Source organism: Patagioenas fasciata, chromosome 10 (assembly GCF_037038585.1).
Source record: "Patagioenas fasciata isolate bPatFas1 chromosome 10, bPatFas1.hap1, whole genome shotgun sequence".
Taxonomy (NCBI): Eukaryota; Metazoa; Chordata; class Aves; order Columbiformes; family Columbidae; genus Patagioenas; species Patagioenas fasciata.
Window position 1 is genome coordinate 17,373,129 of NC_092529.1, and position 15,773 is coordinate 17,388,901.

General features: G+C 38.7%; 1 protein-coding gene across 6 annotated transcripts; it reads left to right on the forward strand.

Moving 5' to 3' along the window:
• Positions 1-1,457: 1,457 nt before the first annotated feature.
• On the forward strand, positions 1,458-15,657 carry UBA3 (ubiquitin like modifier activating enzyme 3). 6 transcript variants are annotated; one of them, XM_071813241.1, is made up of 18 exons: positions 1,458-1,714; positions 1,861-1,902; positions 4,887-5,007; positions 5,961-6,041; positions 7,549-7,631; positions 8,162-8,242; positions 8,879-8,922; positions 9,211-9,275; positions 10,180-10,335; positions 10,465-10,567; positions 11,032-11,145; positions 12,597-12,650; positions 12,939-12,975; positions 13,055-13,136; positions 13,959-14,059; positions 14,165-14,228; positions 14,337-14,391; positions 14,880-15,657. In XM_071813241.1, exons 1-18 carry the CDS (start codon positions 1,566-1,568, stop codon positions 14,966-14,968), a joined length of 1,521 nt encoding a protein of 506 aa, XP_071669342.1. In that variant the 5' UTR covers positions 1,458-1,565; the 3' UTR covers positions 14,969-15,657. The 6 variants fall into 6 exon arrangements, with proteins under 6 accessions (XP_071669342.1, XP_065701820.1, XP_065701821.1 ...); XM_065845748.2 differs by having other exon boundaries at positions 1,620-1,724; XM_071813242.1 differs by having other exon boundaries at positions 1,688-1,735.
• The last annotated feature ends 116 nt before the right edge of the window (positions 15,658-15,773 follow it).

Consider the following 15,773-nt stretch of genomic DNA (forward strand, 5'->3'; position numbering starts at 1 on the left):
CTGCATGGCCATTGTTTCTTCGTCGAAAGATGACGCACTTTCCCCTGGCACATGGCGAATCCAGTTCGCATCCTCCGTGAAACAGAGAGTCGCGGTCCGAATGTGGAGGTATCCACGCAGTGGCTGCCCCAGCCAAGGAGGCACCGGGGGTGTGTGGAGCCATGGAAGGGCGATAGTGCCCCAGACCCTCCCGCGGGGGGAGGCTGGTGCTGGCAGCCATGGTGGTTCAAACCCCAGCAGTCACTGGAAGAACAGCTGCTGTTTCAGCGCTTTCACACTCCATCCCCCATGGCTCAAGCACACTGTCTGCGTGTATATTGCACAATGTGCCGCCACACTAGACAACAAAGTCATAGAATCAGAGAATCATTTCAGTTGGAAGAGACCCTCAGGATCATTGAGTTCAACCCTAACCTCACCTCACTGTCACTAAGCCATATCCCTAAGAACCTTGTCTAAACGCCTTTTAAACCCCTCCAGGGATGGTGACTCTACCATTTCCCTGGGCAGCCTGTTCCGATGCCTGACAAACCTTTTTTGTGAAGAATTTTTTCTTAATATCCAATCTAAACCTCCCCTGGCACAACTTGAGGCGATTTTCTCTTGTCCTATCACTTGTTACTTATGAGACCAACACCCTCCATGCTACAACCTCCTTTCAGGTAGTTGTAGACAGTGATAAGGTCTCCCCTCGGCCTCCTTTTACCCAGGCTGAACAGCCCCAGTTCCCTCAACCACTCATCAGACCTGTGCCCCAGGCCCCTCACCAGCTTCATTGCCCTCCTCGGCACTCTCTGTAGTACCTCAATGTCTTTCTTACGATGAGGGGCCCAAAACTGAATACAGTACTCAAGGTATGGCCTCACCGGCACAGAGTACAGTGGCACAATCCTTCCGAAAACGTAGACCAGCAATAAGCCAAGTGTGACCACCATACTGCAGGCTGGCAGCTGCTTCTCACAGTTCTATCTGCGAAGGATTTAAATCCCTAAAGTTTAGGAGCCTGAGGCCTGAAGCACAACCTTTGTACACCTTGCTCTGCTGCCTGCCCTATGCTTTGACTCTGTTGTTAGTTTTGGAAAGCGAAGGCTCCTGCGTGCAGAAGCTGTTTTGACACGTGGTCCCAGGACAGCCCGTGGGCACAGCCAGGCCGGCCCCTGCCCAGGGAGCGCTGGCGAGACAAAAACCGTTTCACAAAACGGCTCAGGTGGAGGAGCCACCCTGCTGGCGGGCAGAGACCAGCCCGAGGCCAACCCCGCCTCCATGTTTTGTCTCTAAGCTTTTCGGAGGTTTAAAGCGCCGCCATCACCGCATGCTTTGTCCCCGAGCATGCTGCCCGAGGCTCCCGGGAAGCACCAGGAGGCGGGCGCAGGGAGCCAAGCGCTTCGGAGTGCGGGAGGGAGGCGGCGCGGTTCCCCTCAGCGGCGGGGCGCCCCGCGCCGCCAGGCCCCGTCACGGCGCTTGAGACTCCATGAGGGCGCTCCATCGGGGCCTCTCCCCGCCAGTGAGGCTGCCGCTCCCCGGGCCCTACGGAAGAATCTGGTGGACATGCGGGCCCCGGGAGGATGGTCCCCGCTTTGTTGCTATGGAGATTGGCGCTCTATCTCCCCCTCCCCAACTCCATAGGCCTGCAAGCGTGCCTGCGCTCTGGCAAAGCACCGCCCATAGAGGCGTCGCGGGGCCGTGTGGGAAGCAGAGGGAAATATGGCGGATGGTGAGGAACCGTAAGTACCCTGTATGTGTGTGTTCGGCCGCCCCTTCCCGCGCTTCCTGGGGACGGGTGGGCTCCGGGGTCCCCTCTCCCTCCTCCCCGGTCTCTGTAGCGCGATACTGACCCTTCTTTTATTCTCTCTCTTTTAGGGAGAAGAAAAGAAGGAGGCTAGAGGAGCTGCTGGCGGATGGGTTAGTGCGGGGCTGCGGGCGAGCGGGCTCCCGGCCCGGGGCAGGGGCAGGCAGCGCTTGCTGAGGGGCGGCTGGTAGGTCAGGGTGAGCCGCAGCCCCGCAGGAGAGGGGTGGGCTGGGAGGAGGCTGCGGGTTAGCTCAGGGCTGCGGGACCCGCTGCTTGGGGCCACCGTGGCGAGCGACCCCGGGGCCCGGCGGGAGAAGGAGGTGGAGGAAAGGTGTTAGAGGGTCAGTGTGAGGAGGGGGAAGGCGAAAGGGCGCTTGAGCAGCAAGGACTGGGGAAGAGGAATGTCCTGGGGAGAGGACCAAGGGGCTCACCCGGAGCGGGGATGGGAATTGCGGGCTTGGAGCTTGGCATGAGTAAAGGCTGGTGTGCTGGAGAGCTTTGTGACAGGGCTGGAAAAAGCTGCATTGCTGGCCAGGGGCCTGGGGAGGGCCTCTAGGCTAGAAGCAGGTGACTGAATTTTGGCTGAAAAATAAAAATGCAGACTATAGAACAGTTGCCTCTGCTTGTTAAAACCCTAAATTCTATGCATCTGTCTTAATGGCCTTGAAAACTAATGCTCAGAAATCTTTAACCTCATCTGCTTACATCCCCTAACTATCCTCCCGTCTGCTTGTGGCCCTGTTCCCCAAGACCACAAAGCAGACCTGCCTGAGCAGTGGGCTCGCAGGCCGTGCATGCGTGTGTCGGGGTGAGGGTCACAGAAATCCTTGGGCATGTTGGACTGGGGGGGGGTGCATGCCAAGTCCCTCGAAAGCATGGAGCTTTGGAGATGTGAAGGTGGCAGGGAAAAGTCTGCACCTAAAGCAGCATAAGGACTGTAGTGGTCTGGTGTTTTAAACAAAATTAAAAATGGAAGTAATTCGATTAAATAAATAATAATTTAGTTAAACTCTCATAGTACAGATACCTGATAATGCTATAACAACACAAAAATAAACCAAAAAGCTGTCTCTGAAGTTAAACATAAAATCTGAGGTTGAGTTGTTGCTGTTTTTCATATCTCCACAATGGCCAACCCTGTAAAAAAGAAACTGTAGTATAATCACAAAAGTGAAAATAAATCTTATCATTTTATCACCTATAAAGGAAAATGCATATCTAAACAGAAAAGGAGTACTGCTGCTTAGCGGCTGTTCGTATTACTTTATAAAAGGATAGAAAAAATTGTTCTTAATGTCACCAAGCATAGCTTCTGCACTTGTTTCCAGAGAAGTTAAAGATTATAGTAGAATCGATAGAAGCAATTATTGTGATGTGTATTGACCCATTTTATTTGCTTAAGTCAGTGCTCAGTGCACATCCTGATAACTTGTATACAACAGATGAGCCCAGGGTTCAGCAAAGGGAGTGCTGTATTTATTCACACTATTTCCCATTATGTGAAATATTTGTATTTTCACATTATTTTGAAAACTTGGGGAGGTACAAAAGTGCAAGTCAAAGACCCTTATGAATTGAAATAAATTTTGTAGATATTATTTAACTGCTGACACAGTGAGTAACTTACCTAAAGTCAACAGTGAACCAGAAATGAGTTCAGTCTGCAATCAAAATGAAGGCAAATTATGACATATTTATTCCTGCACTTTAGTGAAGTTTTTCTCTGTTACTGAAAATTTTTTGCAGAATTAATTGCTTCCAAGTTAACATTACTATAGGCATACTGTGTTGTCCATCTTCTGAACTCTGTGAGGATAAAGGCATTCACTGTGTAGACGTTTTCACTGCACTTTTATTTTGAGACGAATCATCAGGAAGTAAAAATAAATTCTAAGCATTACCCAACAGTTATTGATACAAATGTTCTTCATATTACTTTGTAGGAGGAAGCAAATAACCCTTCTTATTGATGATGACACAACCTTTCATGCTCAGGACTGGCAAAGCTCTTTTAGAACAAACTTAGTTTTGTGTTAATGTAGAACATAATTGTTCATATATATGTATAATATATATATATATATATATATGTATAATATATATATATATGTATAATATATATATATATGTATAATATATATATATATGTATAATATATATATATAGAGAGAGAGAGAGTGGCACTCCTATTTAAAAAGGGAAGTGCGCTCTGTTAAGGAAGGGCTTGTTCGGTGTAGGTGATGATATTGCATTAGAAAATTACTTAAGTGAGCAGATTTTGGACTATTCCAGTAAGGCTCTTAACAGTTTAAATTCATACTTATGTACTACTAAAAGTGACCTGTAAAAGCAGAAAAAGGGTAGTGGAGTGTTTGATGCAAAATTCTGTCTTGAAAATTTAAAAGAACATAACTGCAAACATTCCTTTTTCCAAGTGAGACCAGTACCACCGACAGGCTCATACAATGAGTGAAAAATGGGAGTGTTCTAAATTATGTTATAGCAGTTGAGGGGAGAGAGCATTCCAGATACATATTTTTCTAATTCTTATTTAAATAAGCTATGAAGATTCAGAGAAGACAATGTTGGGGCATGCTAATGTTATTTCTTAAGTGCCTCACAATTGCAGTTACATATTGATAATTCTAAATGTGATTTATGATCCTAAGGAGTCTGTCAAAAAAGGGTACAAGATAGACTGATGGAAAAAAAAACCCATTACCCTCAAAATCTAAAAGGACAACCTCTCTCTGTGTCCTCTTTAAATGTGAGCAAAATAAAAGCAAAAAAAAAAAAAATAGACCCTTTTTTCAATTCAGGTCAACTTTTATTAGTAACAGCTTAATCAGTGGGATTTATGGAAATGCCTGGGCTTTTCCCATCTATGCATATTTGTATTATTGCTTTCTGTTTCCACAAATAAATCCCATTCATGCAAATGTTCATGCACATGACTTACATTCATAATGAATATGCAGATGCATTTGTATGAATGGTCAATAAATTAGGTGTTTTTGAGACATATAAAGAAAAAATATTTTAGAGATGTGGCTTTCTCTCTATGATTTTGCAGCTGAATTTACTGTGTTCTGTGCAGAATGGCTGTTGATGGTGGGTGTGGGGACACTGGAGACTGGGATGGTCGCTGGAACCATGTAAAGAAGTTCCTCGAGCGATCTGGACCGTTCACACATCCTGATTTCGAGCCAGGCACTCAAGTGAGAAACACTTACTTTAAATACAAAAATTGTAGCGTGTGTTGCAAACTAATGTAAACAGTTTCATTAATTGATCACCAGCAGTATATGAGTACTGAAACTACATGAAAAGCTTATATTTGAAGCAATTGAACATTATGATTCTAGAACATATTGTATTCTTTTTATAAGCTTGTATTTCTAAATTCTACACTGTCAGCAATGAGCTTGCTGTCATATATATGTGTCTAAAAACACATGAACTATGCTCTATCTTTAAGTCCTGCTTGAAAAATAGCAGCATTTGTCTCCATTTGTAAGTAAGTAGATAAAGTAAGAAATTTCTTATGAGTACTTAAAGAGTAGGGGATGATGTTTAGTAGGGAAAAGCAACATTTAGACATTTTAATTATTCTATTTTCCTTTTTTTGGGTATATTTTCTTTCAGAGCTTACAGTTGAATGTATTTTACTGTTACCTTTTTAATATAATGTTCCGTTATTTACTGGTTTGAGGCTGAGGTCTAGTAGAACAGTTTGCAGAAAGCATTTATGTAGTTAAAAATTTCAAACGCTTTTTGACCTGCGTTGTTTTCTGTCTGTTTAGTTTTCTTTTGTGTTATGTATCAGTACAATTTTTGGAAGAAGAAAACATCTCCTTACACCAAATAACAATGAAGGTGGACCTTGGTTTTTTTTTCATAGTCAAAATTAATATAAAGAGAATGCTGGTATCAACAAAGGTCTTGCTTGTAAGTTGGGATACAGGAACTGCATGAACTCAACAAATGACTGAAGTCCAATATGTAATTACTCCTGCAAACGCAAACTGTTTTATTGATCTAAGTTGTTTTATGTGAAACTTACTAGGCACTGAAAATTTATGGTAATGCATTTATAAGGGTTATGAAACAAAGGACAAACTATACTTTTTCCTGTTTAGTTTATTAATTTTTTCTTTTATATTTTCCACAGGCTCTTGACTTTTTGTTAAGCACATGTAAAGTACTGGTTATTGGAGCAGGAGGATTAGGATGTGAACTCCTGAAAAACCTGGTAATTACTCAGTTTTCACATTTTGCTTCTTAGAATCTTCTTTTATTCCTTGAGGAAATTGTCTTTTCTGCTTTGCTAATTTGACATTTTTGATTGTATGTAGTTTCTAAATTTCTCAGTTCTAATAAAAACGTATAAAATAAATTACGATACAGACAATAAACGTGAAAAATGCGCTTTGTTAATAAGCTTGAATGGTGGTAGTCTAATATGTTGCATGTTTGCATAGCTCTCTTAAAGCTTGTCAGGAGGAACAACATGGTGCTGTTTATGAAAAATGTAGAAAAAAGTTCATGTGCAGCCTTAGATATGGTGTAATGTTGGTAGTTTTCCTTAATTACCAGATGTGGGGAAACTTAAGGAAAATAAGAACCCGTTTATAATGATACAAAGAAGTGTTGTATAGAATACTATAGATAAAATGTATCTTTTCAGCTGGAAAGTGATACTTTCAAAGGTCTTCAATCTGATACACAGAAAGACTTGCTGCTTTTCTTACAGAAATTAGTTTATATTCTGAAAAACTTTAGTCCTCTGTTCGTTTAATCATTTTCCTGATGCAGCATTTTACATACTTCATGCATGTGCGATGGCTGTGTTTGTTCTGGAAATGTAAAATGAAAAGTTTGATAGTCTTTATATATAACAAGATTGAGTCTCAAAGGAAAAAAACTAGGGGACAGGTCTCTGATTTTTTTGGGATCACTTCAGAACATCACAGCATGTTTCCTTTCTCTAAACCAAATGTTTTACAGCATTTATTTCCCATTGTTTCTTTGTGCATGACAGATGTTATTACTGTATCAGATCAGACCCAGAATACAGTTTTAAGACAATTTTACTTAAAAGTTATTTGCCAAATCCAACGATGGGCTGCAGGCAGAGATGAGGCACAACTTGTGTCAGGGGTTCAGCTTGTTCTTAGATAGTGAGGTGAATTTTTGTGTTTGTATTCTGGTTCAGTATTGAATGCAGTGAGGAATGCTGGCTTAGTTTGAACTGTGATTTGAGGGTGGATACACCGGACTCGTTTATGCAAACTGTAAAAATTGTGTGCATGTTCAAAAACTTAAAATTTTAGAGCAATTAAACTTCGTTTTTCGACTGCTGCTAAGCAAGGAAGTGCTGATGGTATTTCTTAAAATTCTGGGTTTTTTTTCCCCAGTGAACACCTTTGATTTACTACAATTGTGAAGGGAATACTACAAATTGCCTTTATAGATCAGTGTGCCATTGAATTCCCTGTGTCATGATTAGGTAGGCTACGGCAATATTGTTTTCAGTAAAACATTGTCTTTGGCCACTGAAATATTACTAATTCCATCTGTCTAAATATCCAACAAAGAATGTTCTTTTAATGAAGAATGACCATATGTCTATATGCACAGGGAAGGAAGAGCGAATATATTTGTTCCTCCAAAGGTTGCACTTTGGCATGTGGAATGAATTTTGAAACACAACAAGTGTTTCATTTCCCATTGAATGAAATTGACTGTCTCTTTCACAGGCCCTGTCTGGGTTTAGACAGATCCATGTTATTGACATGGATACTATAGATGTTTCTAATCTTAACCGACAGTTTCTGTTTCGGTAAGTGATATTTTCATAGTTGGGCTTTTTTTTTTTTTTATATTGTATTATATTATATATATATTTTTTTTTTTCCCCTAATGTACCTAAACAGTAACATGACTATGATAATTATTTTAGTTGAACAAGATGTCTTGTTTTGAGATCTGGGGTGTCATAGTTTGAACCTGAAGAAAATTAACATACATTCCTTACCATTCAAATACAGCTAGTGAATAATGGAAGAGGTGACACCAAAGAATAATGCAGACAGATTGAGATACCAGTTTTTCTGGTACCATTTTCTTCCAAGCAAAATTATAAATTTTTGGATTTTTTTTGGTGCTGACAACTGTAGTTACATGGACATATTTAGATAACTATGGAGCTCTCATATCCAAAGCTTTGCAAGGATGCCTTATTATTATCCGTATCATTAAATTGCCCTACAGTAACACTTAGTCACTTAATTCAATATTGCTATGCATAGACTCTGGAAAGATTTAATCTACTAAAATAATGCATTTGAACTTGCTTGGGTTTTTTCCCAGACCGAAGGATGTTGGGAGACCAAAAGCAGAAGTTGCAGCAGAATTCCTGAACAGCCGCATTCCCAACTGTGCTGTTGTAGCGTATCCTTTTGTAGAGAAGTAGTAGCCCCAAAGGCTTCAAAAGGTCTAGAAAACTCTGTAGGTGGTAAGACTATGTAAAATATTTTGCTTCCATCCTCTCTTTTTCATGCAGTAAAGAACAGAGGCATTCAGCTGATGATTGAGAATTCTTTCTCAGTGGCATTAGCATACAGGAAATATGCATGAGGAAAGGTTAAGCTTAAAGAAACTATTTAGTATGTTCCCACTGAGTCTTCTTATTCAAATATGATATTGTCATATTCACTGAGATACTGGAATTACAGGTTTATTCACCAGAGTGTTTTGAGTACATACTGGTGGGACACAGTTTTTAAACACAGAGCAGCGCTGCTGATCTAGGACTTTGTGAGAAAGCGTGTTTTAAGCTTCCTAAATATTAATAGTTTGCCTGCTGAGCTTTCTCCTGCGTGTGACTATTACATTGTGTCGCTTTTTTGTTTTGTCAGATGCTACAGCTTCAGTTGTGGGAATATCAAATCTTTTAATCCATTTTTAAAAACCGTCATATAAAATTATAGTGACAAATTATGTAATGTTTGCGCTTCAGGGCCGCAAATAGAAAAAAGTGAACTCAGCTGCTTTATAAATATATTCCTTTACTGGGCCTTCATTCAGATATTTTAAAAAGATTCAAGACATGGATGAAAGCTTCTATCGACGTAAGTGGTGTTTGTTTGTCTGCCAAAAACCCACTGGTGCTTTAGGGGGGGCATTGCAGTTGTTGCTGCTTGCTGCTTTTCTTGGTAGTTAGATTACTGATTATTTTAGTCTTCCGCACTATACTGGAAATAGAGGTAACAAATAGACATAATTTAAATCCATCTGTCATATAGGTAATCCAGGGGAGATACATAAACAACAGTCGATTCCTTTGGATGTTATGGACTTTGCTTGTCTTAAGAAGTATGCATTAGCATAGACTTTAAATAATATTTTTTTCCCCCTAGAATTTCATATTATTGTTTGTGGGCTGGACTCTGTAATTGCAAGAAGATGGATAAATGGGATGCTGGTAAAGTCTTCAATCTTTTTAAAACCTGGTTAATACTTGAGTCTAAATAACTAAAATTGAACAGATTTGTCTAGAACGTGTCATTAAAACTGAAACTCACAGGTTTCTGTATCTATTTCTGTTTTCTTTTTGTGAACAGGATAAAATGCATGCTCTCTTATCTGCCTTTTTCTTGAGGAATGTTAGACAACATTTGTGCAGTGCCGTGCAGGGGTAATTTCAAAGTTAGGTTACCTTGTTTGTGGCCTTGCGCCAGTCAGCTTTTGAAAATCTTAAGAAGGGAAGTTCCACAGCCTCTCTGGATGCTCCCATTGTAAATGTTGTGGTGTTTTTTTTTTTTTTTTTTTTTTTTGTCATTAGCCAAATAGTACTTATCTTGCTGCAACTTGTAAATCTCATCTTTTGGAGCCCCACTGCTGCAAAGTAGAAGGTGGCTTGTCATTGGATGTGGTAGTTTTATCGTTGTGAATTTGTTTATAAAATAAATGATTCATAAATAAATGTTTATAAAATAATGATCTTCACTAGTATTTAAAAAAACTAATCAAAACCAAACCACCACAAACAAACAAAAAAAACCCAAACCAAAACAAAACCCAACAACAAACCAAGAATCAAACCCCGGAATCCTTCAACCATTTGTTCTGTTATCCTATAAGGAAATTATAGCATTTGTCAGGGGGTAAAGGGAGGAGGAGGTGGAGGGTGGAGATGGTAGATGACGTTCTGTCCACTGACAAAAAAGTAGTGTTTTATATACTATGTACCTTTAAACTGTATAATAAGCATCCAATCTTGTACCATTAAGAATAACATTTTTAGGATTTTTTTTTGTTCATGCAACTTGTTTTAAAACCAAAACAAGCAAAGACCAACAATCCCCTTTTCCCCCTTTGTTTGTTAGATGTCATTTTTACATTATGAAGATGGTGTACTGGATCCAAGTTCCATCATACCTTTAATAGACGGAGGAACAGAAGGTTTTAAAGGAAATGTTCGCGTGATTATTCCTGGTATGACAGCATGTGTTGAGTGCACGCTTGAGCTTTATCCACCACAGGTAATCTGAAACAAGGGATATATAAAAAAAATATTTAAACTATTCTTCTGATTTGCTTGTTTCTTTTCCTAGTACTATCCATAATGTATTACATGCTTTCTTCTGGGTTTCTTCTCCTGCCCACACCAGGTCAATTTTCCCATGTGTACTATTGCATCTATGCCCAGACTGCCAGAGCATTGTATTGAGTACGTCAGGATATTGCAGTGGCCAAAGGAGCAACCTTTTGGAGGTAAGCAGTGTATCGCACTAGTGCTGAACTGACATTTCTCATTTTGACTAATTTGTGTTAGTTATACACAGCTACTTTTAATAAAACAATCCTGCCTTTCAACCTTGTGTGGGTCATTGCTGTATTGAATCTAAGCCTCCTCTGAGCTGGTGATGGATTTTCTCTTCTTGGATTTGCTCTGCAGTTCCATATTTATTCGTGTGTTTCTCTAGTACTGCACGATGTCTTTTGTGACTCAAAATGTAACATGTAACAGCTCTCTAAATCTGCGAAGTTCAGATAGTTTATATATAGAATGTGTTAGAACTTAACGTGTTTGTAGAAATGATTTTTTGATTATTTAAAGCATCGTGTTTTAATAGCTTAATTAGGTATTTGTTTTAACTCAATTTTTAGACAAAAAGAATGCTGTATTTCTGAAGAACTCTTGTAACTCTAACTTACCTATACATTCTTTACTGTAGAAGGTGTTGCATTGGATGGAGATGACCCTGAACATATACAGTGGATTTACCAGAAGTCTTTAGAAAGAGCATCACAATTTAATATTAAAGGTGTTACATACAGACTCACCCAAGGTAAGGATATTGCATTTCACTAAGTTTGTGGCATTCACAGTTAGACTGCATTGGCATTCTTTGTATTTTTTAATGACTAAGCTGGCAGCTCTGCTGAGAAAGACATAGGTTTTTTTTTCCTCCCTTAACATCTTAAAACAGAAACAAACAGTTTGTTTCCTGTGCCAGCACAAATATTTTATGATGAATCAGAGGAACTTATCTGGGAAAAAAATGAACATTATTTTGCTGTTTTGTTTTTAACCTGGAGCAGCTCCAAAGTTTACATTACACTGTGACCACTTTTGCCAGGTCACAGAGTAGGAACAAAAGAACACGATTGCCTCTTTTAGCAACAGCAACAATTTATGACAGTTTAGACTGGTTAAAAATGTAGCATCTGTTCATTACTGCTGTGTATGCCTCTGTTCACATGCAAGTGCAGAATGCTGCCACTCATTTAATCATTTCATCAGCATTTTAAATGCTAACCTAACAGAAAAGAAGTGGATAATCTCATACGGTACCTCCAGAATTTTTGGTATCTTCTATTTGTTGACTTATAGTAATAAGAATGGATTTGAGATGCTGGGCTTGAAATGCCACACTTGAACCCCAGTGTGCGCCTTTCTATCAAGAAAGGATTAACTAATTCCTTGTGAATCTTCCACAGATCCCAGATGTTGTATTGCAGATAGCATTTTTCTTTGCAGCAGTTAATACTGGCTTCTCTGGTAGTATTTTTGGTACAGATAAGTGTGAACTCCAGTTATGGCATTTAATTATGTCTGTGCAAATGACTGCACAGTTTCCAGCATTTGAAGATGTCTTTGTTATATAGTACACAACAGAAAGAAGGCAAAGATAAAAGTTCTATGTGTGTTTTCTCGGGTGTGAAGGGATACAGGTCAATAATGAGAAGCCAGAGGAACTTCACACTACTTAGGAATTTGCTGTCTTTTTGGCAGGCCTGAAAAGAGAGTGAACCTCCTTGTTCCTGATGTACAAACTTGTAGGCGTAGGAAATTTGTTTTTTATCAGCCTGTGTACTTTGCTGTTTGACTGGATGGGCTCTGAGTTGGATAAAGATGCCAATACAGTTTGGCAAGCCTGCTCTTGTAGAAGAAATACCAATCCCAAATATCTTTCCTTTATGCATTTCTTCAGTTAAACAGGAATAGAACTGAGTTTAAAATTAATTTTCAGTGCTCAATACAGGATACTTGTTTTTAGAATTTGTTCATCACTTCTTTTTGTGTGATACCTTCTTTATCTCAACATGCTTGATCCATTCTTAAAATGAAAAAGTGCCGAAGTACTTGAGCAGCACATCATTATGGCTTATTGTTCTGGAAATTCCCAGAAAGTGTTTCAAATACCTTTGAGTACACCCTTCTGTAATTATTGTAGCTAAAGTCATCTCTTGGTATAGTTTCTTTGAAAAGACAAAACCGTGTGTTTTGTTCCTACAGGGGTGGTTAAACGAATTATTCCAGCAGTAGCTTCTACAAATGCAGCAATTGCAGGTATGCTAAAAGAACTCATTTCACTTCTGCTTTACAGGCTGTAGAGTTTTGTAAGGCAACAGTTTGGAATCGAGAACTCGGGGAGGATAGCAGTAGTTTTTAAATGAGTCTGATTTATTCTTATAGTCTCATTTCTGTTTTGCATAGAGAAAATGCATGTGACTGTATAAATTTTAAGCTCATGTATGACTGTGGGAGTGAGCAAAAGCAATGGAGGCTGGGGAAAAAATAATGGGAAAACCCAGTATATAGAACTAGAAAGTGAAGAATTTTTTTTTCTTGTTCCAGCTGTTTGTGCCACCGAAGTTTTTAAAATAGCCACAAGGTATTTAATTTATGATTAATAACATACATGTTTTCCAACATAATGACACGTATTAACACTAACGTATTTGTCATTATAGTGCATATATTCCCCTTAACAACTACTTGGTGTTTAATGACGTGGATGGATTGTACACGTACACATTTGAAGCTGAAAGAAAGGTTAGTGCCTTTAAAGGCTTGCAGGGTTGTTTGCTTGATTTTTATTCAACTTATGCAGTTTGTGTGTATTTCTGTAATGCAATATTGAATCTCTTGGCCCTTAGCACTGAATAATACTTTTTAAGTTTTAAAAACAGAAACTACAGAGTGTTGTTTCCAGTATGTAGGAATTTTTTAAAAAAACCTTTGGTGGTTTTGGGGTCTAATGGTGATGACAGTGGTGGTCTGTCTGTCCATGTAGAGTAGCTGGACTATTTACCTCCAGATCAACAGATATTGTATTTGATGTCCTGGTAATGAAACTTTTTCTTCTACCCATCCATTTACAAAAAATTATTGCATAGTATATGTAATGGCGTATTTCAGTTTTGCCTCTTTAGCCAAAGTTTCTTAATATTTTGAAAGTAGCTGCTGGTACAGGGATGTTTTTCAGACAGGTATTTTCTTTGATGTCTTCTGGTGTAACATTGGTACCTCAACTGTTTCTGCTGTGCTACCTGCGGAGGAAAACAATACTTTTTTGAAAGTGAATCTTGAAAAGAGGTTATGACAACAATTGATTTGAAAGTTTGTACTATTAAATTTTGTGTCAGATGCAATTTGTAGTTCATAAATACTTAGTAGCTGCTTGGAGCCAGTTCAGTAGTGACAGACTTCACAAGGAATTGGGTTTTGTCAGTATTTGCAACAGTATTAATATCTCTAGAGCTAAAACTTAAAAACCAACAACAAAACACACACACACACATATTTTTGAGACCTTATTGGCAGCATTTAAAAAATCACATTTAACATAATGGGCATTGTGCTGCTTCATTGTAGGAGAACTGTCCAGCCTGCAGCCAGCTTCCTCAAAACATAGAGATTTCCCCATCAGCTAAATTGCAGGAGATCTTGGATTACTTGACAAACAATGCTTCATTGTAAGTGTGCAACTATTCTGACCTTATTTATAACTTTTGTTTAGTGTTTCAAAAAGGTAATTTCTAAATATATTTTTACCTTTTTTTTTAATGTTTTCTATATAGGCAAATGAAGTCTCCTGCAATCACAGCAACTATGTATGGGGGAAATAAAACACTTTATTTACAGGTAATCTGAGCATACATAATTGTCTTTAATAATCTTAATATATTTTAAATTACTTGCCTGAATTTGAAAGGAAATATTTTGGGGTTTTTTATTTTCCTTTTTTTGCAGACAGTTGCTTCAATTGAAGAACGAACAAGGCCAAATCTTTCCAAGACACTAAAAGGTATCATTCAGTTGTTACATGTAGATTTTCAAGATACTCCTGAATCATTTTTATCCCTCTGTATGGCATGTTTAGGTTTATTTTACACTATGCAGTAGAGTGAGCTTCATGATCCTTTTCTGTGCAATATACCTTTCTCAGGTTGCTCAGGGAAGAGCTTCCAATTGCTTAAATCTGAAGTGTGGGCAGATGTCATCTGGTGAAGAAAAACACGGCAAGAAAGCAAGGATAACTTATGTACATTAGACATACTTCAGTCATGTTTTATATATTTATTGACAAGGTCTTTTAATTTTCTGATTGAACTAGATTAATGTTAGTTTAGTTAGTGAGCTGTTTGCAGCTTTATTTCCTATTTATGGTTTGTGGGAATGGCATTTGTGAGCTTTTTTTCTTTAATTAACAACAACAACAAAGGCTCCCCCCAAAACAACAAACAAAAAATCCCACATGAGTTTGCTGTACTTTTTTTTTTCTTTCTATTTCAGAACTGGGGCTTGTGGATGGCCAGGAACTTGCAGTTGCTGATGTTACTACACCACAGACTATGCTGTTCAAGCTTCACTTCACCACTTAAATTATTCATAACTAGGCTGCATATGCAGTGACAGAAATCTCTACCCACCTTGTAAAACAAACGTGCACTGTGGGCGTTAAAACAGCCCAAAATGTTCATGTTAGTACTAGAGTTGTTGAAAGTTAGGTAATACAAATGAATCACCATATTTCAGAATTGTACTTAAAAGCCAATATTTGGTGGATTATATTTGTATAAATGCTTCTTAATGTACAGAACTCTGATGTATAGGAATATACTTTTTCCAGGTTTTGTTGTCAAAATGTTAATGCTGATATACTTTCAGAAACAAGGAAATTTTAAGGTGGCCAAAAGTCTTGCTTTCAATGCGTGTGCATGCGTATATGCAAAGAGAAGACCCTTCAAAATGAACCACAATCATGTGGTTTAAATTCTCGCATTTCTGTATATTTGATGAATCACCTCAAAGCCAAAAGAGGGTAGTAGATTAAAATGAGCATTTTCCTCTTGGTATTGATTTGATCAGTTTTATGGAAAGTGTTAAATATGGAAGAGATTACTTTGTTAACAAGCAAACACAAAACAACAAAATAATCAGCTCTACATGAAGATATGGACATGTTTTCTCCCAGTCCCCAAGCTGTGGCTGTGCAAGGTATTGCAGGATTGTGTTCTGGTATCATTGGTGCTGTTAAGGTATTTATTAATAAAAAATCATAAGCCACAAATTAAGGTGTCTTTATCGGTGGACATTCAAGAGTGTTTGTAACTTTGATTTAAAAAGTCTAGGGCATCGTTTGGCTGTTTTAGTGAGAGACGTGTCAGTAGGTGCTGCTGCATACCT

What these genes read in the sequence shown, in the direction of transcription:
- UBA3 (XM_071813241.1), top strand. Translation starts at nt 1,566, where the DNA reads ATGGTCCCCGCTTTGTTGCTATGGAGATTGGCGCTCTATCTCCCCCTC. An exon ending in CCCAACTGTGCTGTTGTAGC is followed by an intron (nt 8,243 to 8,878) that starts GTATCCTTTTGT and finishes GCCTTCATTCAG; the next exon opens with ATATTTTAAAAAGATTCAAG. An exon ending in GGATGAAAGCTTCTATCGAC is followed by an intron (nt 8,923 to 9,210) that starts GTAAGTGGTGTT and finishes TTTTCCCCCTAG; the next exon opens with AATTTCATATTATTGTTTGT.